Here is a 24,499-nt window from a genome sequence, read left to right as displayed (position 1 = left end):
ATAAAACATTCAACCAAACGTTTCAGGAAAATAAACAAAAGCCTATAGCCCTTGGCTGAACCTTTCAGGTAGTCTATTGTTTTTTATTTTCATGTTTGCAAACATCGATTTAAAAAAAGGGGAAGGGGGTTACAGTTTTAACAACTTTTACCAGATCATGCAAACATTCAGACATTTTCCTCCATCCGTTTGAACATGAAAGTCCATTTTAATTTTACCGTAATATTTAAAATTATGTGGTCAAAAACTAATTAAAACCAATTAACAAAGTTGATTACAAATCATTTATTAGACATAATAACACATTATTTAAGGTATACAATGTACAACTGCAGGGTTTATTACTAGTTTGTAAGAAACAAAAGTAACTCAATCTTCAGTGACAGAAATCTTAATGGACAAAGATCAAATAAACACCACTCAAATGTTCAACAAATGTGGTACATGTACCTTCATTTTTCTGCTTTGATAATGTTTGACAGAAGAAAAATGTATGATTTATATTTTCTTATATTAAAGGATAGAAATTAACTCATACCTTAATATAAAGGAGAGCTAAAAAAAGTTTTTCAAAGATATTTAATTTACCATTAGTGTCATTTATCAACATTAAAATGTTTTGATTTCTTTGACAAATACCAAACAAGGTTTCTCTGATTGTATTCTTATAATGCACACAGTTTGTTTAGACATTAAATGTATAAACATTTAATTCATTGACAATACAATGACTACACTAAAACAGTTTGTTATTATGATGTATAAACATGATAAACAAAACAATGATATTGTTGAATTGAACTAAATGGACGTATATTTTTATATGCATGACTCTATTATATAATATAATTAATTATCTTTATGCTAATACATGTTATATATATACAGACAGTCAGTTTGTCAACATGTAATACATATAAACAATGTTACACTGCTGTGTAATGTTCTACACATATTGTATTTTCTTCACTGTACCTGTGTACTCAGCCACAAAGAGGTTGTCTCTGGTGTCCACACATAAACCCCGTGGACCGTGTAAATGACAGTTGTCAATGTAGCGGAGGAACTGTCCGTCCTGATCCAGGATGTGGATACACTGGTGTATAATGTTAATGTCTGCTGTCAGGATCCGACCCTGGCTGTCTGTTGTGATGCTGATTGGACTAAATGATATCTTGGTAGTAGATGGAGGACCAGTGTAGGTAAACCGGAGTTTCCCGGCCTGATTGACCACCACTACTGCATGGGCTCCACGGTCGGACACACAGATATCTAGGTTCCTGTTCTCACTGATGTGTTTAGTGTACTCACCAGATGAAAAGAGAGGTCGTCCTTTGTCGTCGTACTGAATACTTTGTTTCTCTGTGGAGCCAGAGTAACACACAACTTTTGTTTGTTTATCATCATCACTGTCCATGACAACCAGGAGGTCACCAGAGGAGGTACTACAGACACCGAGAGGTATCCACCCCCGTAGTCTGATCACTGTCTTTATCTTTTTATTCTTCACTATGTTCACAGTTCTATCTCTGTCATCAGTATAAACTAGATCCCCACTCCTTGTCACTGCTATGTCCCGTGGAACGTTCCCTGACTTGGTTTTGACTGACTTCACTAGTTTCCCACTGAGGTTGTACAGACTCATGATTTTGTCCTCACCACACGTCCACATCTCCTCATCACTAAGACAGGACACACTGTATACTACATCATACTCGGGTTTTATCTGTGTGATGATCCGTGGTACATCAATGAGCGGTCTGTCCAGGGGAGAGGACTCAGCACCGGGAGATTCCATGGTGTAGCCATGTTCTTCTGTTTTGATAGATGACGCTGACAGAGATCCAAACTGTTGATAAAGCTGTTCTTTGTTGATCTTCTGAGGGGTAAAACTTGGTAAGGACACTGTGAGTTTAGGAGGCAATCTTCTGAATTCATCATTCCTGGATTTGTAGGCAGAGACACGGCTGACATCATTGGAGTCCAGTAACGTCTTCAGTTCAGTAATGGTCTGTGTGATTTCAGAAATGGTGTGTTTAATTTCATCTTCCTGTTTGTCTAAGACAGCCAGGTGTTTGGTGTCCATTTCCTCCATGTTAGATTTCATGTTTCTGATAATGATGTTTATTTCTCTGTGCAAGTCTTCTCCATGTCTGTCGATTTCTGTTGTTAATTTCTGGGAGTTTACATTCAGAGCAGATTTCTGGACTGGGAAAATAGATGCAATCTCTTGGTATTTAGGATAAATGGATTTCTCTAGTTCTTGTAAATCTTTTTGAATTATTTCCTTCTTTCTGTCAATGTTTTTAGTTATTTCAATAAATTTATGGCCACTGTGTTCTTTAGAGGAAGCACATGTTGCACAAATAGGAATGTCACATTGTTCACAGTAAAGTACACTTATGTTTGAGGAATGTTTTGGACATTTAGGAGTAGATCCTCTTTTTTTAAATGGCAGCACTTTGTGTTCTTTGGATTGATCAGAGAGATGTTCCCCCACACAGGCTTTACACAGATGTATGTGACAAATGTCACAGTACATAGGGGGGCCCGGGGTCTCACAGAGACGACACCGTAACACATCCTGGGCCCAGCGCTTGTCCATGGTCAGGTACTTTTTACTCATGCTCTGAAAAAATAAAAAGGTTGATATATAACTTTTATAGTTTTTGTCCATTTGACTATTTCAGATAAAACTTTGGTTCTTGCAAACAGGACACTTTAGTGCTTAAAAGACAGGAAGACATTTAAATGCTTTTAAACAAGAATTTCTCCAACATATAACTTGCTTTAACATGTTTAAAGAATGTGACTGACTATTTAGGACATTATATCCCAAACAGGCTATAATGAACCATTCAAGTGATTGGTCCCAACCTGTTAAACCAGGTATGTAGGACAATATCATTTAATATACAAATGTCGCCAAGCACTGCAAGCTCTAACTCCAAACCGAAAAACAAAATTTAAAATACTGCTCCCTTTGACCTAATGAATTTTCTGTTATCAGAATTGAACCCACAATTCTCAGTAAATTGCAAATGGCTTCCCATGTTCTCTTGAGATCCAGGAAAAAAATCTTTTGCAAATAAATTGAGGATAAAAAGGCAGTTATCAAATCTAAAAGGGCCACAGTCGTACTTTTTCAGCTATTTTTGTAACCAAGGGGAGCATGATCTGAATGAAAGAGAGAGCGAGAAATTTTAATGTGAGGCTACAATTACTTAAATTACTTTGATACGTGCATCGCTTTTGACTAATTCTAGATCTCACAATGGACAGTCAATCGCTTTTTACTTACTTTACATATGTATCATATCAAGGACCAACCTAGAGGGCGAAATAGTCGTTTTTTGATCTGTAACTTCGTGGGAATTTACTCTGAAAGAGAAGTTGAAGTCGCCTTGTATTATGAGTTCATAATCTTGTGAATTAACCCCAAAGGCAAAGAAATGATAATTAACCAATTTAAACACATTTTCACAGCCTAAGTTAACTTTTGTTATGATTAATTACTCGAAACTGTTTAATCTTTAGGGGTTATAAATACGGGTGATGCAACAACATACTGTGCAACTGATGTTTATTGCTTTTAATGTTGATAATACAATTAGTTGTTAAATTGTAACTAGTTAATAACTCTGCCAGATTAATGCTTTAATAATCATGAAACCATTTGTTTACAGTTATTTAAAAAAAAAATAAGATCCTCTCCTTAACGGTTGTACTTGTGTCAAAGGGTTTGACTAATACAGTACTCTCAACGCTGATCCCGTATTTTCCATGCACCCCCGCGGTCAAAAACAGGTGTCTCGGATAAACCGCGCATCCCTTCAGTAGAGTTGTCCAGCAAATTAACACCGCCGTGATCTTGACGATAAATTACAGATAAATAAAAGTATTTGTCTGAAAATTTATCCCCCCTGACTAAAAAATAACCGACACCTACACGACACTAGGTACCGGTACATGCAGATATTATTTTAAATTAATGGAATTATCTAGAATAACATACAATATGTAGTTCTGAAATGTTACATTTTTTGAGTATATCTAAAATTATTTATCATTGCTTCTTCGATGTATTTTACAATCCATTTAAATTGGCATAGCCTATTCAAAAATTGATAAGTATGCTTTGCAGCCGGATTATAATTTTCAAATTTTTTTTATTATAATTGTTCAGTCTTATTAAATGTGAAGAAGTATTGTATCTTCTCTTTTTTATCTATTTAAACTGCATACCGGGTAAATTAAATTGATGAAATGCTTTTGTTAATAAATAACTATAATTTGTCCCAAGTTATTGCTTCTATCACTTTTTGATGATTTTTAATAAAAATACACATACCTGTGAAAGAAATATAGTTGAAATCAATAAAATGGAATATATCCAAGATATCTTCATTGAACAATTATTATTTTTCACCCATAAAAGTTCACAGGAACGAAAACAAATTTCTTATGGAGATAAATAAAGGGAAATGTTTACATCTTTTCTCCATTCGAAAGTACTTGGGAAACCTTGGGCAATTTTTTAAAGTTACCATGGCTTAAAAATGGCTGATTCAATGCAAAATCCACGTAGACTTCCTATTTTAGGATGTGTAATCAAACCTGAAGCGGGAGAGGGGGGCATTTCAAAACAGATAATCTGGACATTTTTCATATTAGTGGATGAACGTAGTTTGAGCGCAAAGGTATTTATGATTATAGAAATATCAAGCAACAAGTGGTGGAAGCAAAAACTCGGGACAGAGAATGGTGTTGTTCTCTTACTCTAACCCTATATGCTTGTTATATCACTGCTGACTTTAATTCGATTATTTACGGTAAGCTGTTTTTTTCTTTACAAGAAATAGAATGTTGTACAGTAGTTAATTTACATCACAAATGGGGAATAGTACATGTTATTAAATGCATACATCTGAACGTAAACTGCAAATAACTGGCTCCACGATCATGAACCTGTCTTAAATTTAAGTTAGAATTTTGTCTTAAATCTCAGATTCAAACTTAGTTAAAGATTACTTACATAAGTTGATCACAAAATGATCTAAGAAAAAACTTAGCTAAGATTTGTCTTAGCTTAAACATCATAGTAACTCGCGCGATTTTTTGACCGAATTTGTTAAAAGTGGAACTCTTCTTCGTTTGAAGATTCCTATCGGCTGCATCATAAACATTATTATATACATGTATCACAAAGTTAAAACATTATATTTAAAAGATGCTTCACACAAATATTAGCGTATTTTCTTACTGGATAACATGTCAGTCATTATACAGACGTGCTTACACACTTTCACTTTAACAAAGGGAAATAACTTCAATAGCAAGTCAACAAAGGGAAAAAACCTCAACTATAAATAGTAAACCCGAGGACAAGGGAACGGCAATCTTTGCTGATCATTTCTTATTAAAAATCCAACGAGTGTCGCCATTTTGAACTTACTTGGTAACAATCTATAAACTTAAGTCTGCCTAATAGCAGTCTTAAGATTTAAGACAATATTTCAGACTTAACCCTTTTTTTTTTGTGATCCACTTTAAGAACAATCTTAAAAATTAAGTGCAAATTTATTGACTTAAGTCTGACTTAAGATTAAAGACAGTTTCATGATCCCAGAGCCTGGAATTTTTCTGAGTCCAAGGGGTATAACTCTGTCGAAAATTGTTCGATCTTACCCAATATCAAACTTGACCTAGATATTATCATGATTTAAACCTGTATACCAAATTTCATTTCAATATGTTCATCCTCTGAGAAGAAAATGAGGGAAACTGCACGGGCCCTGGAAGTTATTGTAAATATATTGCATGTGCATGTATAAAAAAGTAAGGGTAGGACACTCTTTTTGGGGCGAAATCGGGTTTGACGAAGTCTGGGCGTTCCTCAAACGAAATTTCGCGATAAATCGTTCAAGTATACTTTACTTACGACATATGTATACATTCGTTCCGCTCCAATGCTGTTACGTCGAAGAAAAAGGTGTTTTTATACATCCAAGTGCCTAAGAATTTCGCTAGACTGGTTTACATCCGGTTTAATCGCAGTGAATCGAAAGGTAAATTGAAAGGTAAGTTCTGATTGGTCAATAATGAAATAAATTCTTTAATTTCTTATCGATATTTGTCAATCTTCTTCATTATTCTCGCATTTCATTGTTGAAAGGCCAAACTACCCAGTATCTATAAGCATAACTCCTTTCAAACATTTAATACATACTCACCATAAATTGTAATCAGTTTCGCCACCTTATTGACGAGCAGATTTATTTTATTATTAACCAATAAGAACTTATCTTTCGATTCTCTGCGATTAAACCGGATGTAAACCAGTCTAGCGAAATTCTTAGGCACTTGGATGTATAAAAACACCTTTTTCTTCGACGTAACAGCATTGGAGCGGAACGAATGTATACATATGTCGTAAGTAAAGTATACTTGAACGATTTATCGCGAAATTTCGTTTGAGGAACGCCCAGACTTCGTCAAACCCGATTTCGCCCCAAAAAGAGTGTCCTACCCTTACTTTTTTATACATGCACATGCAATATATTTACAATAACTTCCAGGGCCCGTGGGAAACTGCAAATAACTGGAATTTTTCTAAGTGCAAGGGCCATAACTCTGTCGAAAATTGCTCAATCGTACCCAATATCGAACTTGACCTAGATATTATCATGATAAACCTGTAAACCAAATTTCATTTCAATATGTTCATCCTCTGCGAAGAAAATGAGCGGAAATTTTAAATAACTGGAATTTTTCTACGTCCAAGGGCCATAACTCTATTGAAAATTGCTCGATCGTACCCAAAATCGAACTTGACCTAGATATTATCATGATAAACCTGTATTCCAAATTTAATTCCAATATGTTCATCCTCTGCAAAGAAAATGAATGGAAACTGTTGGTGGACCGACAGACAGCAGCAAAGCAATATGCCCTCCCTTCTTCGAAGGGAGGCATAAGAATTCATGAAATTTTGACACAGTAAAACAGATCATATAACCAAATGATTCTATTAGTTTAATCACAGAAAGGTCAAGTCAAGGTCACTACCTTTTTCCAGACTCATTAATTTGCAGCAATTCTGAATTGAAAAACATGATATTTTCCTACGCCAATATTCTGCCCAAAAGTAAAGTCTTTCATAGATTCTAAATATTGATTACTATTTCTATGCCAAGTTGTATGATAGTAAACAAGATCCCCAGGGGCCAAATCGCTCACCTGAGCAACAATAGCCTTAACTGATCAAATTAGAATTACAGTATCAAAATTAGCTGCAATAATGTAGCCCTCTCCCGATTTTTTTTTGGGGGGCAAGTGCGGGAGTGATTCACTCCTGCAACGATTTCGTCTCAAATCGTACATAAATGACAATAACATTTTTATTTCTTACCTAAACTCAAACATTGTAGATGTCTATGGCATAAATTAATCCAAAAATATCAAGTATAGTCCATATATCGGTTATTTTTCGTGTATGTTAACAACGAAAGTTGAATTTGTCTGTCATGTTTACTGACCTTGACCGGTTTTATTTTGGGACAGCCAATGAGAATTCAGGAGCGGATCTTGAACTGAATATAGGAATTCCCCTATTCTAAACATAATTAACGCGGTAAATATGAATTCTCCATTATATACCACTTCCTTAAATAATGTCTTAGTGATATAACGAGGTAAGATCGATTATTTACACTGACATTCACGTTATCAAGCCCATCAAAACTCTAAGCGTACATCCCATAAAATCACGCGAGAACTGTCATGGCTGCTGAAAAAGACGACTTGTTAACATGCTTATGTGTTTTATCTGGTTTTGATTTATATATGGTTAATTTGTTCAACCTGAATTAAAAAATAATTTTATCTAAAGGAAGTCCAATAAAAAATGGATCTTTTCAGATCGGAGTCAGCCGCATTGAAAAATCAATTTTGCACCATTACGGAGATCCTGTGGAATTGTAGCCCTCTCCAGTAAACATCAGATATAAAAAATCAAAGAGGGCTACATTATTGCAGCTATATCAAAATATCTTGACAACTAAATAAGTACAGTAGACATTGCTAATAAACCATTTAAAATCTGCCAATTTTTTATCCGCATTTTTTTATTTGGTAAATACCTAACCCCTTTTATTGTTGTACCTGTAAGAAGATTTTTCTCTATTCCTTTATACCCCCCCCCCTTTCCATTTTATGGCTCCACTTTTCTCTAGAGATTCTCTCTATATATTCCTTTATAAAAATTCATCCATGTGGCCCGAAGAAGAGTTTCTATATATATTCCTTTGTAAAAATTTATCCCCCATCGGGTCCTGTCCTACCCCCAAGAACCATGACTTAAACAAATTTGAATCTACACTATTTGAGAATGCTTCCACTCTAATTTGAGCTTTTCTGGCCTTATACCTGGTAGTTTTTGAGAAGAAGATTTTTAAAGATTGTCTCTATATGTTTCTATGTAAAAATTCATCCCCCATTGTGGCCCCACCCTACCCCTGAGGACCATGATGTGAACAAACCTGAATCTAAACTACCTGAGGATGCCTTCACAAAAGTTTAAGCTTTTCTGGCCGAATAATTTTTGAGAAGAAGGTTTTTAAAGATTTTCTCTATACATTCCTCCATTGTGGCCCCACCCTACCCTTGGGGACCATGATTTGGACAAACTTGAATCTACACTACCTGAGGATGCCTCCATACAAGTTACAGCCTTTCTGGTCAAATAGTATTTGAGAAGAAGATTTTTGAGCATGGTTAAATATGGGATCAGCGTTGTTAGTACTGTACCTCCAAAATATACAGAAATACAGATACTGAATTTATTCCTCAATTAAACTTAAAATTAAATTGCTAAAACAATTACAAAACATTTCATTAATAAAATGTATGAATACATCAAATAAATTAAATTTAATAAATTGGATAAGTTTTTTTTCAATTTTTAAAAGTTGTTTAATTTTTGATTGACTTGCTTCTAATTTAATTTAAATTTTAAAGCTCTAATCTATGTATATCATCATTATTAAATGGCATTTTTGACGGAATTGTTGAATTAGCTAAGTATTTTAACTTAAATTGTAATGATTAAATACATAAGTTTCCAAATTCAACAATGTAATTCGCTTAAGGATATGTGAACCTGACAAAAACAAGTTCATTGCGCAACGCGAACTGTCGTCTGGCGACAAGCAATCGTATTTCACATCGACGGTTTATTTGTTTAATTTAAGGTTTAAAACAATGATATAAAATGTGTAAGTTTATGAATTTGCATAAAATATAATTTATATAAACATTTACATCAAGAGGTTTTACTTTTTTAATCATTTACAAACTTAAAGTTTACGACATACTTGCGCCGATTTCCGGTAATTTCCCAAATCTCGATGTAAACAACAAGTCGGAATGACAAAAACTGATGGATATTATTAGTGTATGACGAATATTGCGAGCACAAACTGATGTCGGGTGTCATAAAAAGGGAATGGAAAAAAGGACGAGACCATACACCAGTTCCCTGTGATCTAAACCTGCCATTTGCAAGCAGTAAGCATGGTAGGTGTCTTATCATGACATGTGCTATATTGTATTATGTTAACGTTACAGATTATTATGCTCGTATATTATCCACGTGAAAACAATATCGCCTAGCCTATATGCAGAATAGCTACACAATAATCCTAATTTGTTCAAACATAAAAATTATTCATTGTTAATTCAGTCAGTGTTTGTAATTAAAATAAACACAATTTTAGTTCGAATTTTCTTAAATGAAATTAACCATCTGATGATAAATGGTAAGGTTGACCGCATAGAGGGCCCTGAGTTTACTCTAGCATATGACAAGCTTATTTACCAACATTTACTCACAAAATATTTTTAGTCTAACACTTTCATGCACATTAGCTTGAAAAGTATATTTGTAAGGAATAGGTTATATGTTTGTATTGATGATTTTTTTAGCACATACTGGCGTGCGACCAGTTCTCGCCGAGTACCATTTCTCACCAGTACATTGTGACGTCATTTTTCGTCTATAATTTTATGTGTTGATAAAAGGACGTCACAATGTACTGGCGAGAAATGGTACTCGGCGAGAACTGGTCGCACGTGTGAAAATATTTGAACAGCTGACTGATATTCACCTTTATTGAATTGTAAAAATCAAAGTACAGTTGAAAGAAAAATTAGTATATCATGGTTTATCGGTTGATAGAATTGCTCACATCATATTTAGATTTCATGTACTGGGTTCATTATTGTTACAAATTCTTATTTTTTTCCCATTATTTTCAAATCATTAAAACGCAAGATTTCTAAATACACACAGTTATATAAGATATGAAATTGTCAAGTTAAGTAACATTAATTTAAATTTTCAAGATTAGAATAAAATGTTGACAAGTTTCACCTGATATCAAATTTTTATATAGAATAATCCATTTATATAAGGTTCTGTCTGTCTATGTTGCATACACTTTCATGATATGCCTATATGAATTTTATATATTTTTCTACATGTAGATTCTTAAAATCATCCTTTCATATAAGTCCTTCTTATATGTTATAAGTAATAGTACCAGTAATATCAGTTTTTTTTTTTTAATACAGACTTTTCAAACCTCCAAGAGATGAGAACATCACTGGTATGTGTTAACGAGGTCATTCCTAATACAAGACACAATGCGGAAAAATATAAGACTAATGTAAAGAACTGAAACCATGAGTGATGAAGAGAAGAGCTGATAATCAGATTATTGTCTCTCTTATGTTCATCCTGATAAAGCCTTTCCCGATTGATGCCCTGGATTATTTATTTGGTAATTTAAGGATGACAATATTTATTTCAACATTTATGATATAATATTAAGACAATTAATAAGCAGCACAACATATCCTGAAATATGAAACTGGACCAAACCAGTGATAATCTACCATTTATGATTTATTGCATTTACTTGGATTTGAAAACCATTTCTGAAACTCCAAAAGTCATGAATAATTTGGACATATAATGCATACAATTAAGAATTAGTATTGTAAAAGAATATATAATATGATAATGCATATGCTATAAGAAATACAATTGATAGATATCAATTCAAAAGATGTTTATACTGACCAAGTGCAGTAATGAAGTTTGTAATGGCTATATACTGTTCATGTGGAGAAACTGGTTTTTGAAATATATGTCTTATGTTTATAATTATGTTTAATTTGATGATTGCATAGTATATCAAATCATCATTTCTGTCTATTAGTGTCTGTCTGTCCATCCATTTATCTGTATGAAGTCTGTTTTATTTTATAACCCTGATGAGGTTACTGATGTAGATCAAGTTGAGATCATCATTATGACACTTATATACAACAAGCCTCACAGAAAATATGAGTCCTCTTAAATTACAGAGTTTTTGAATGAGTTATGAATGTATGGTTGAGTAAAATTTTTATTTTAAATATTTTTTGAAATGATTTTTGTGAATAAGAATATTTTTTGTTATAACTTATCCTTATCTATATTTTTATCATTTTTGCATGAAAAAAAATATACATATCCTAGTTAGGCCACACCAATATAATTTCTTGCTTGTCGGACATTAAGTGGAAAAGGGTACAAGCGGGCTAGCGATAAAATAATAAGATTATTATTTTTTGTAGCCAAAATTTTGAGGCGGTCCATAATGATATGATTTGTAAAGTTTTATTTAAACACGAGCATGCAGGATCCGATAAAAAAGAAATTTAATTGGTGTGGCCTTCCACATTTTCTATATTTTAGTTCAAATTGAGGCTGAACCATTGTAATATATTACCCTGCATAATCATTCTGATAAAGTCTCAATCATACATTATAAATAGCATCAAGACCAATATGGGGACCAAGGAAGGGGTCAAAGTTCAAAGGAATTATAGGATTGCATACAATCATGTATTTACATAAGGACAAATCATAAATCATTTCAGAATCTGCAGTGTTGTTTAACTAGTTGAAAGAAATTGCCATTTAAAACTGAATTATACAACTTTTTTTAACAGCATGTAGGGTTTGTAGCATCTATTTCAATAGAGGTCAGAGGAAATTCAGACGTTATTATCTTTTTTTCTAATTCACGAACATGCCAATTATTGATTACTAATTTTTTGCTATTTATCATATCTTCAAAATTACATAAAAAAAAAATAAGAGTGTAATTATAGGAAATTGTATTTTTTGCAATTTTTCTAGCTCGGGTCACGTCGAAAAATGTCACTTTTTTAGTGGTCAGAGGAAATTCAAACTAAAATAGCGGATTAAATAAAAGGAATTCTTATAATCCATTTTCAGATAAATAGAGTATTTTATTAACCTTTTTAATATTTTGGTGAGAAAAGTTTTCTAGTTAATTGTAAATATGTCTTTTATGACATTTTAAATTTGCATTTAAGGTTTTTTGTCTCGTTCTAATTTTTTGAACATGGGTAAGTTTGAAGGTCGTTGCCATGGAAACGAACTCACGAACATATGCTTAAAATGTCTTTTTTGACAAAAACAAATGGATTAGAGTCTGTTTAAACAATTTTTTCAATTATTCAATTAGTTTCATGTCAGGTTCACATGTCCTTAATATCGCCAAAATGTGTAACCCGGGCTCGCTACCTATTTTAGTCACCTGAAAAATGAAAATGTGTGATAAATATTGAAAAACTCGTTCTGTGATAATAAAAATTTCAGCAAAGACAAAACAAGTTGTAATAAAGTATTCCTGCAAATTACAGAACAAATAAGTATTTTTTAAGAAATCAACAAAAACCCGGTTATCAGTTTCGAAAATCCCGGCCCGGCCCGGGTTTCACTACCCATTTTAGTCACACTCCATTTTAACGATTCCCTCAAAACTACTCATAACCTGGTACAGTTTAGGCAATTTCGCCAACTCTGTTATAGCATTAGATTAAAATAATTCTTCAACAATCAGTAATAGCGAGCGCAGCGAGGCGGCGCGAAGCGCCGCTCGCGTAGCGAGCTCCATAGACAACGTGTACGAACGGAGGAAATTCGAGTTGAAATCTGCACATTGTTCAAAGAAAATTTTGTGGACCCGCGTGAAAACGTTCTACTATCCCAGTGATCCTTTGCGGTGCATAGCAACTTGGCGGAACAGGAAGCGTTTCTAAGGAAAATTCTTACCTGTAAATCGCATACATCATTTTCATTTAACAATAAACAATCCTTTTAAAAACATTAAAGTAAACAACACATATGCTTACGTAAAAAACTGTACCTATGACGTCATTTCCTTCCCCGAATTTGTCCGACAATTTACGAAATCTGTCGAGCGCAAAAAGTTAAGTATGACGTCACAGTGATCTGGCGTTTTATATTCCCGCGATACATTTAGAGGTGGATCAGGCATCTGTACTGAATGTAACGTGTAGGAAGTACACAGTAGGGAGTCACCGTTAATACTGATACTGCGCTCACTATTAACGGTGACTCTTTGGCTGATTAGTTTTGTTTTAATGATTTTTTTTTTGCTCAGTAAATACACATGCAAGTTCCATGCTAAATTTATTGTCATATTGATCCAATCATTGTATACGTTAGGTAGGTGACAAAAACTTATTAAAAAAGAAAAGTCTGATCATTATTAGATCTACGTGTAGCCACGTCATTTTGTAATGAATAAATAAAAGAAAAAATTAAACTGTTAAAATATCTACATCTATTTGTTATAGTTGCATATGTGGTCAAACCTTTCAATAATATTGGATATCACACACTAAAAAAAAGGGGGAGGGAACATGTCTACAACGTATAGCGTACAAAAATTAAAAAGATTAAAAACAAAATTGATGTCACAGAGGAAAACTAAAACACCGGTAACAACAAGGAACAAAATGAGAAATAACACAGACACACAATTTATTGATTTGAATGATCATTATTAAAAGGTAAAGAAGAGATAAAAAAAATTAAAAAACCGGCTTTGTGTTTATCAAAATATTTTAATAAGTCTGTTTAACATTTTATTAATGCTCAGTGGTAGTTTTTTGTTTAAGTGTATAAAGCTAGGAAGGGACCATTGGAATAAAAGTTTGATATCTTCCGGTTCCTTGCGGTTGTAAAAGTTTTCGAGACAAAGCCAAAGTTTTTTGGTTTGGTTAAGTCCACGGGTTGCATTTAACAATGATGACAGATGTGTGACTCCTTCTGCGCTCGTCCCAACGGTCACACCGTAAAACATATTAACATACGTTTACACACTACGCACCTCATAAAGACCTACAACTCAAAATGGCGACAATATAATATCCATGTTTGATCTTCCTAGTTCGTGTTTACTCCTCTTCCTGGTCGGCGGCTAGTCTCGTTCAACCAGACGCTCGGCTCGTCGGAGATTTACGGAGACAGCCGAGCGTCTGGTTGAACGAGACTAGGTCAGCGGCCTATCAAAATCACGTGACTGATTTAAATAAAAGACAAAACAAAACTTCCGGATATAATCAATACATTGTGTCAGTGCAACGGTTAAATAATTTTAATCATTAAATCAAGGTTATAGTCTGATATTTCTTGATATGCCAATGAAATCAAGCCAGAGACGTATTTTACGTCCCTGATCAAACATAATGCAGTGGAAGGACAGTAATATTATTAGTATTGATTTTCATCGAAGTCAAGGCTATATACTGTTATCTGCAACGCGTTGCAAATAAGTTTTTTGGTGCTAATCCTTCTTGAATAATATGGATCACAAGGTAATAAATCATTGAGTTAGCCAAGCATAAATATTGTACGTATTATTTAAGATTTTATAAGTCTTCATCATCGAGGAATATTTTTAAAAAATAACCAATAAAGTCACGACGAAAGCTGGTGAATGTTAGGCATTTCGGAATAAGTCGCAAAAAAGCTTTATATGGTAAGTTTATTTACCGGTATCATCTCTATATATGCAGATTCTACCCGAATATTTCGATAGATCATTTCCATGGAATTACACAGTCATGTATAATGACAATTTTCAACCTTTGAAAATGAGCTGTTTCAACGAAAACTTTAACTGAATATGGCGCTCCTATTTTTGATTTACAATAAAACAGGTATAGTATTTTTAAAATAGCAGATCAATTATAAATTTAACTTACTTTTTAACTTATGTGATTTACGCCTACGGAATAAGCCATATTTAGCACATGTTATTAAAAGAACCATACAGTTTCTTCTATGAATTGTATGCTAAATGGCAAATTAACTAAGAAGAATTGCATGCACTTTAGAAAGGCGCTTACCTCCGTATATAAATATACATTGTACATATATAAAAGAGGAATTTAACGGAATAAAAAGCTTCGGTCAAGTGAATGCGTTGCATGCATCGCTCCATTGTAAAATCAGCGATTTTCCCGTAAAGCGGTGCAAATAACAGGAGTATATATAGAGGGACGAATCATATTATAAAGCGATTTAACAAGATAAAATATGTACATAAGGGGAAGTTCCCATGGGAAGTGGTTTTCTTGAAGGGGTTCCATATCAGAGAAAATAGGGCTTGGCTTCTTTTGGTGGAAATCAAGCTAAAATAAGGTCTTTTGACGGATTAAAGCGCTTCTTTAAAGTGCATGTACTGCACGCTCCGTAGTAAAATCAGCAAGTTTCCCGTAGAGTGTTGCAAATAACAGGAGTATATACAATGAAGCGCATTGAAGTGGTAAAAATGTTCGCTTGAATGGAATGTTCTAAACTTTGTATCGAATGTCAATTGTTACATAAGACACACCCATTTCTGTTGAAACGGGGAAAACATTATTCGCCACAATGCCTTCGGAACCGCTCATCTTCTATAAACAACACTAGCATGAATTTCACACACGCACATTATACACCAAAACATTTTCTTTCTTTCTTTCCAACTATGTTCAGAAACAGTGATATTGTTCAAAACAAGAATATTTCAGTAACACATATGTGTTTTGAACTTCCTGTTACATGTAGTGTATTGCAAATAAAGAAAAGTTTTTTTTTACAACATATATGCACATGTTTCAGTTTTTCGTTTTAGAGGGGCAAGCCACGTTCTTTGTCTTTTTCGATCTTCTGCATTTGTTGCTGTGTTCGCAGCTTGTTGAGGGAACTGCAGGCACGCATAGCATCCAGACCCATCCAATATATCTTGACAAGCAAAGAAAAAAAAAGGAAAATTAATATTATTTTAAGTTTCCCAAAATCTTCAAAATCTTCATATTGATTTATCCCCAAGTAACTGAAACCCCGATTTTGCTTACATGTAACCTCTCAAGAAAACCCTCATCCAGGTGAAAACATTCTCTTATGTGCATATTTGATCTTTTTAAATCGGCTTAATCTTGCATGACGAAGTCAAAACATTCCTTATAAGGAATGACCACGCCTTACAAATAGGTGAAAATTCCCACGATGTTGTTTTGCTGACTGAGCTACGTGTATTTTGCTGACGTTGCGAAATGAAAACGAAAATCTCGTGAAATTGGAGAAAGGAATGTACATGTATGTGCTGTCAGCAAACTTGTTTTTACGACGAAAGTGAAAACAATTTAGCAGTCACTCATTTATTTAAATTGTACAACAACCTTCATAAGAATTTACAAATTATAGTACATTTGTAATGTGAATATATAAAGTTTTCAATAAAAACTGCCGAATATTCCATAGTAAACAAATCATACATATACATGTACATACACAAAAACGTGTGTGTGTGTGTGTGTGTGTGTGTGTGTGTGTGTGTGTGTGTGTGTGTGTGTGTGTGTGTGTGTGTGTGTGTGTGTGTGTGTGTGTGTGTGTGTGTGTGTGTGTGTATACATATATATATATATATTTATATATATCCCCCCCAAAAAAACCAAGCCCCGTTTTCTCTGGCATGGTACCCCCCAAGAAAACCCTCTTCCCGGGGAAACTTCCCCGTATGTGTATATTTTATCTTGATAAACTTCTGTAAAATAATATACGTCGCTCTATATATATACTCCTATTATTTGCAACGCTCTATGGAAAAATCTGTAATTTTACAATGGAGCGATGCGTGCAACGCTTCCAATATCTAAATGCGCTTTATTCCGCCAAAATACCATATTTTAGCTTGTTTCCCCCCCAAAAAACCAAGCCCCGTTTTATCTCTGACATGGTACCCCCAAGAACACCCTCTTCCCCGGGGAAACTTCCCCTTATGTGCAGATTTTATCTTGTTGAACGATTCGTCGCTCTATATACCGGTATACTCCTGTTATTTGCAATGCTCTATGGAAAAATCGGTAATTTTACAATGGAGCGATGCATGCAACGGTTTGATGGATATGAAAGTCAATGAATGATATGGATATAGAAGTAAATGAAAACTAATGTAAGATATGTAATTTAAAATACTTTCTTTATGATTCGGACAAAACAAACAAAATTAATAAGAATTTTTTAGCATGCCGGTATTTAATGAACAATTTTTTTTTTGGTTCATCAGTTCTACCTCACGGACAATGAAATAATCATGTCCTTTTTCATATAAAAAAAAAATTCGAGTTCGTTATTCCAAATATTTTCGAACCCAAAACTTATTTGCAACAGTATAAATATACCTCTTAGTTTTGATGACTATATATATGGGGTGTGGGCTGACTTGTGTGAGAAGAGGTCTGGACGCCGAGCAGTATTTTTGTGTGTGTTAAGCCCTTGCTGTGTGAACTTGGGTGTGTCTCTTGTGTCTCCCCTGCTGTGTGATCTAGGGAACATGTAGCCTGTGTGGATTTTGTTGGCGCGGGCGTTGCGAGACCTGATTGCCTACATTTTCTGTATTTTTATTGCCACAACTCAGTGACCAATTTTATAATTCTTAAGTTATTGTTAACCTGAGGGGACGGGGTGGATTTTGGTGGATCGTGGTGGAGCGTGGTGGATCCTGGTGGAACATGGTGGAAAGTGGTAGAAAGATGTGGACTATGCACAAGATTATGGAGGCCCGTTGAGAACTATGATTAATAATTTCTTTGTACATATGTAGATAAATTTATTGTTTATTTTTTCATATTGTTGTGGTTTATTGGAAAACAAGAGTCATCCATATGATTTCATAAGGTGTAAATGTTAAAAGAACCCATCACAACAGGTCAGTTGTGACAATGCTCATAAAAGCTATAGTCTGTCCCAAGTTATTGCTTCCATCACTTTTTGATGATTTTTAATAAAAATACATATACATGTGAAAGAAATACAATTGAAATCGATGAAAGGGAATATATCCAAGATATCTTCATTGAACAATTATCCCTATTCACTCATAAAATTTCACAGGAACGAAAACAATTTTCTTACAGAGATTTGTAATGGTATATGTTTACATCTTTTCTCCTTTCGGAATACACTCGGAATACATCCTGAAATTTTTTAACATTATCATCCGGGCTTATTAATGGCTTATGCAATGCAAAATCTCCGTAGATTTTCAATTTTTGGATGAGTATTGAAACCTGAAGAGGTAGAGGGGGCGTTTCAAAACAGATAATCTGGACATTTTTCATATTAGTGGATGAACGTAGTTTGAGCACAAAGGTATTTACTATTATTGAAATATCAAGCAAAAAGTGGTGGAAGCAAAAACTCGGGACAGAGTATAGTATGTTATATCAAAAATTATCTATGGCAGATATCCTAAACTTAATTTCCCAGTATCACATTATTCACGCGATCGAAGTGAGGGCAATCCCATTGGTGGGTGTAACCTCTACTTGTACGTTGAACAAAAAACGACAGGGGGGCTAAATGACCCTGAGCACTGGTACATTAAGCCGATATGTACATGTATATGTGTACCACTTTGGTACGCATATCATAAAATGGCGACAAGCTCTGCATGTTTGGAAGTTTACACTGCTCTGTTTATTTATTCAGTCGTATTTCAGCGTTTTAATATCTGGATATACGTACCATATTTTGATGATATGGGTACCGGCTACTTTTGCCCCAGTCACACATTCACTGATTAAATGCCGGATTAGCTACGGAAGCGATCCGGAATCATACGTGGCGATATGTATTGACCCGTGGCTTTTCCGTCTGTTATCGTATCCAAACGTAGCAATACTTGTATAGCTGCGACAATTTTTGAACATGTTCAAAATTCCACTACGGATGAAACCACCGTAGTTCTTCCTTAGAAAAACTTACTAAACCGTTTTAGAACGTAAAAGTCCGTTTTAACTCCGTATAAATCCGTAGTAATTCGTATGTATCAATTTGTATCCATTCCGTAGTGCATCCGTACTAACTCCGTATCATTAGATTTTACGGTGTCAACCGTGGAAAATATTCCGTAGTAGAACCGTGAATATGTGACTGGGGCGTTAACGATTATTTGATTTTCCGGTGTCAACCGTGGAAAATATTCCGTAGTAGAACCGTGGAGTTGATCCGTGAATGTGTGACTGGGGCATTAACGATTATTAGATTTTCCGGTGTCAACCGTGGAAAATATTCCGTAGTAGAACCTAGGAGTAGATCTGTGAATGTGTGACTGGGGCATTAGCGATTATTTGATTTTGCGGTGTCAACCGTGGAAAATATTCCGTAGTAGAACCGTGGAGTTGATCCGTGAATGTGTGACTGGGGCATTTCCCACTTTTTATTGTGTGTTTTTATTATCATTGAACTGTGCGATTTTCAGACGTTGAATGCATTAATTTGTATTATATTGTTTTATTATCGATATCCCCAGCGCGTCAGTATATTAAAAACTTCGCCTTATACTTCATAGCAGCAGGAAATACAGATTCAAATTGTCAATATATTATATAAAATTAAACATGTTAAAGTCATCGTTGAAAAAATCGGTTTAACGTTTAATATGCACTAAATACTGAAGCTAGTTTCTGGCCACACTTCTTTTTCGGAGAATCTCATGTAAGTAGATAATAGTTGGAAAGAAATTCTATTGATTTAAAATGATAAATACGCTGAGAATTAAATGATTCACGCTTTATCATTACAACAGAATTCATCATTAAACGTTTGATATATAGTCATTTAAAATTTGTTTATTGCTTCATTCGATATAATTTCTAATTTTGTAATGTATTTTTATTAACAAGTTCATTTTTCAAGTTTAAGAACTCTTTGGGAAAGAGTTACAAGGATGCTGCATTTCTGTATCATTCGAACTTAAATATTGAAAATGGAACTAATTAAAGTGTGATTTTGGTAATCTGATGATTATACATTTTAGGGGAGGTCGTTGAACCACAATGAACCGCAATGATAACCCAATGAACAACAATGAACTTATATTAATTGAATACATTCATTTTATATTTGGTATAACTACCTATAAGTGCTATACATGTATATACAATTTACAGGTAATTGACAATGTACGTGTTTTCATTTGTATTGACAATGTTGGCAAATTCAAAGTTGCCATTCTACACTCATAGATAAATATAAACTGTATTATTCATAATTAAATTTGCTACCAAACATGATTTAATGACGATTCTGCTCTTTTAAGAAATATAAACTGATTTTTGAGAGTTGATTTTAATCAACTCTCCTATGCACTTACTCGGGCAAAGCGAAAGTGAAACAGTGTTTGGACCTAAGCACAAATCAATACCGCTGACAACACTTAGTTCTTGAAAATAATCGATAAATTCGATGCTATGTATTCTGAAGCATTGTTTTTCAAGAAAACTTGTATATTAATACCATGAAAATAGTAAGATTTTAAATTCTACAAACAGTTTAGATATTTTTTAAAGTCGAATGTATTCCTACGCTAGAGTTCAATGTAGTCTCGTTCAACCAGACGCTTGGCTGTCTCCGTTAATATCCGACAAAACAGAGTCTCTCTTGCTTGTCGGAGATAAACGGAGACAGCCGAGCGTTTGGTTGAACAAGATAAGAGTTCAATCTTGCCTGGATCCATACAATTTCTCAGAAATATTTCGATTACTGATACTTCTTGCCATGGAAAATCACACTTGATTTTAAATAAATGATAATCGATAAAATCAACTCCCGTCAGTACTTCAGTACTTTGATTTTTAATGTCACGAGACCATGCGGTATACAAAATAATTTCAAACCAGAGTCGAAAATGGGTTTGACTTGACGAATTTTAGCAATTTAAAGTCATGTTTTGTTCAAACGAGCTATGAGTTCTTTTTAATCCATTAAAATGAGCTTAAAGATGTGATTAGAGGTCGTTAGATAAAAATTATATTCTATCACAAATATCATGAGAGATCTTTTATGTATATAAAAAGTCTGTATATAGTTTTGGTTATCTTCAATCTAACATGCAATTAATATCGTTTGTTTTCTATGATCGTCTGATTATTGAACTGATTTTATAATTGTGAGTTACGGGAATTATAGCGACATGTACAGAATTCATATAAATTTATAAATAAACGCACGTGCATTAGTTGTTAATGACCCAGAAAAAGCAGATTTTCTTCAATAAAAATGTTTTATCATTTCTACATTGACCAGCGCACCACGTATATATCCACATAAAATTATAACGTTTTCGAAAAAATGTGGTGCTGTTCCAGTGATATTTTAACAACTAGTATTCTGCAAATATAATGGCATGAAAATTCCGCAAATTACACATTTAAAATAGTGGTAAACGTGAAAACATTCGAATAGAGATAAAATATCACCCCATTTCTAATTATTTTTGTAAACAGAGGAAAAAATGATTTCCAAAGACATCAAAAGATTCTCAGAGAACTATGGATTAATCATTTTGTTCATCCTGCAGTTACAAAAAGGACCTATTCACTCGGAAATTATGAGAGATGTTAAACATTTTCTTTCCGATGGTCATAATGAACAGGCATCTGTCAAAATGGCCTTGAACAAAAACCGTCATCTATTGGAGGAAGGGTGGAATGAGGATACCGACTCTGAAAAGGAGGATGTCGATTCTGAAGAGGAGGATGTCGATTCTGAAGAGGATAAAGATAGTCGAGAATCAGATAATGACGAAAGTTCTTAGACTACTTCCTTTTCATTATTACATAGAATATACAAATAAGGAGGTGTGTTCAAATTAAAGAAGGAAACGAATATTGTTATTATTAAGGTCTTCTGTTTCGAACGGAATATCTTATTGTTATTGCTTTGTTTCTTTTTCACTTTTATTATTTTTTTTCTTACGCCTTTTTGTACAAGCGATTTCTTGAAAACGACTCAACCGATTTTCATGAAAATGTCAGATCTTGTAGATATTTATGAAAGCCTTATATATAATTTTTTATTTTAATTACATCATTTCCGTTCTGGAGATATTGACGTTTTAGCGATTTTTAGAGGGTCGGTTTGTCCTGCTATCTCCTCCTCAACGAAAAAAGATATTGAATTTAAATTTTCAGGGATTGTAGACGAAAGATTGTAGATGTGTTTAAAGGCATTTATGGTTGTCTGGCTTCAAAGGCGTCGAAGCTCGCCTTGACCCGAAAATCGAGTTTGAAAAAACGACGTGATTTTGAATGGTTTTCATTCTTTATCTCCTTTCCTGAAAATATTTTAACATAAGATACAGAGCAAATAAAATTAATATTTATAAAAGCTTTCGTTTGATATCAAGAAAAAGGGGACTGGTCCCTCAAATTAGGGGTCAGAAGGGCTCTAAAGCCTTTCTTCCATAGCACTTTACTGAGAAAAAATTTGTAATATGTTTAAGAAGCAAAATTGTTTATTTTTCACTTAAAAAACTATACATTATAAAAAATTTATCATGCGTTACGTAATTAGGGGTTTTAAGGGGACCAGAAGTCCAAAATTTTCATCAATTATATCTCAAAAAGGACAAATATTTTGAAAAGCAATATAGAATAAAAGATGCTTAGAATGATGTTTTAAACAATATTCAATCATAAAAATTTCGTTATCTGGCCCCAATAAGGAGATAAGGGGTCGGTCCCTAAAACGTCCTATCCCAGATAGCTCGGAAACGGCAACGAATTTCTAAACACCTGTTGAACAAAATATGTTTAATATCAAAAGACCTTTCATATGATGTCAAGAAAAGGGGTCTGGCCCTTCAATTTAGGGACCAAAAGGGCTCTAAAGTCTTTCTCCCATAGCACTTTACTGAGAAATATTTTGAAAAGCAATATTGAATAATAAATGCTTAGAATGATGTGCTTGTCAATATTTAACTATCGAAATTTTGTCATATGGCCCCAATAAGGAGATAAGGGGTCAGCCCCTAAAACGATCTTTACAAAATACCCCCAAAACGGCAAAGAATTTCAAAACCCTTGATGAACAAAATATATTTAATAACAAAAGACCTATCTTTTGATTTTTAGGGGCCATAAAGGCTCTGAAGTCTTTCTTTTATAGCACTTCGCTGAAAAATATTTTGTTATATGTTTAGGAAGCAATAATGTTCATCTCACATTTATTTAACAATAAATTGTAATTATTTTATCATGTGTTCCGTAATTAGGGGTTTTAGGGGCCAGAAGTCAAAAACTTTAATAACATATCTCAAACAGAACAAATATTTTTAAAAGCATCATTTTGAAAATCAATATAGAATAAAAATGTTGAGAATGATGTTCCTAACAATATTCAACCATCAAATTTTTGTTGTTGCCATGATAAGGAGATAAAGGGTCAAATATCAAAGTCAAGGTCATATAACCTTCAAAAAATCGCACGGAAGACCTCCTCGTTGCTCTCAACGAGATCGTGTCTAGTTGTTTTTATTATCGTGATATATGTCACGTGATTTGATATTCGTATAAAAGGGGATAATGTTCACATGTTCCTCATTCCAACGATGAGACTTGAAGTGTCAACATGTCCTGGGAGGATTATTTAGCAAAGATATACTACAATCCTGTCAATGCCGGAAGTTTCTCGGGACCTGAGAAATTATATAGATTTGCAAGGCAGGAAAATACGTCTTGAGTAAATACAAGATCAGAAAATGGTTACAAAGACAAGAAGCCTACCGTCTTCAGAGAGGTGTTCGGAGACCGCTCAAGAAAAACAAAGTTATGGCCCTTGGCATCGATGATCAATGGGATGTGGATTTGATGTATATTTCAAAAAAAAGCAAGGAAAACGACGGGATTGCATTTGTACTAATCGTCATCGACATATTTTCTAAATTCCTGTGGATGCAACCTCTGAAGGACAAAAAAGGCGAAAGTGTCACTGCAGCTTTTAGAAATATTCTTCGAGAAGGCCGTCATCCTACCAGAATTCACTCAGATAAAGGTCAAGAGTTCCGAACCCGAGCGTTTAATGCTTTATTGAATGAGCAAAATATCGATCATTTGTACGCTCAAAATACCGAAGTCAAAGCCAATTACGCCGAGCGAGTGATAAAAACGATCAAGATTAAAATGTATCAATACATCACCTACAAACAATCGTATCGTTACGTTGATAAGCTACAGGACTTTGCCAGAAATTACAATGCAACCTATCATAGAACAATTGGCA

The 24,499-nt window shown here is 33.9% G+C and overlaps 1 protein-coding gene and 1 long non-coding RNA gene across 2 annotated transcripts; one reads left to right on the top strand and one right to left on the bottom strand.

Annotated features, from left to right (window-relative positions):
• Positions 1-326: 326 nt before the first annotated feature.
• LOC136274931 (tripartite motif-containing protein 2-like) lies at positions 327-2,623 on the bottom strand. Its single transcript, XM_066082924.1, has one exon. The coding sequence runs from the start codon at positions 2,603-2,605 to the stop codon at positions 947-949; it is 1,659 nt and encodes a 552-aa protein (XP_065938996.1). The 5' UTR covers positions 2,606-2,623; the 3' UTR covers positions 327-946.
• A 6,585-nt stretch (positions 2,624-9,208) lies between these two features.
• On the top strand, positions 9,209-11,481 carry LOC136274930 (uncharacterized). Its single transcript, XR_010713382.1, has 2 exons — positions 9,209-9,576; positions 10,633-11,481. It is a non-coding gene; the product is annotated as an uncharacterized lncRNA (long non-coding RNA).
• The last annotated feature ends 13,018 nt before the right edge of the window (positions 11,482-24,499 follow it).

The sequence above is a fragment of the Magallana gigas genome, chromosome 4, assembly GCF_963853765.1.
Source record: "Magallana gigas chromosome 4, xbMagGiga1.1, whole genome shotgun sequence".
Lineage (NCBI taxonomy): Eukaryota > Metazoa > Mollusca > Bivalvia > Ostreida > Ostreidae > Magallana > Magallana gigas.
This window is presented reverse-complemented; position numbering and strand designations above follow the sequence as displayed.

Bases quoted from the DNA above. Each gene is read 5' to 3' on its own strand.
- LOC136274931 (XM_066082924.1), bottom strand. From the start codon at position 2,605: ATGGACAAGCGCTGGGCCCAGGATGTGTTACGGTGTCGTCTCTGTGAG.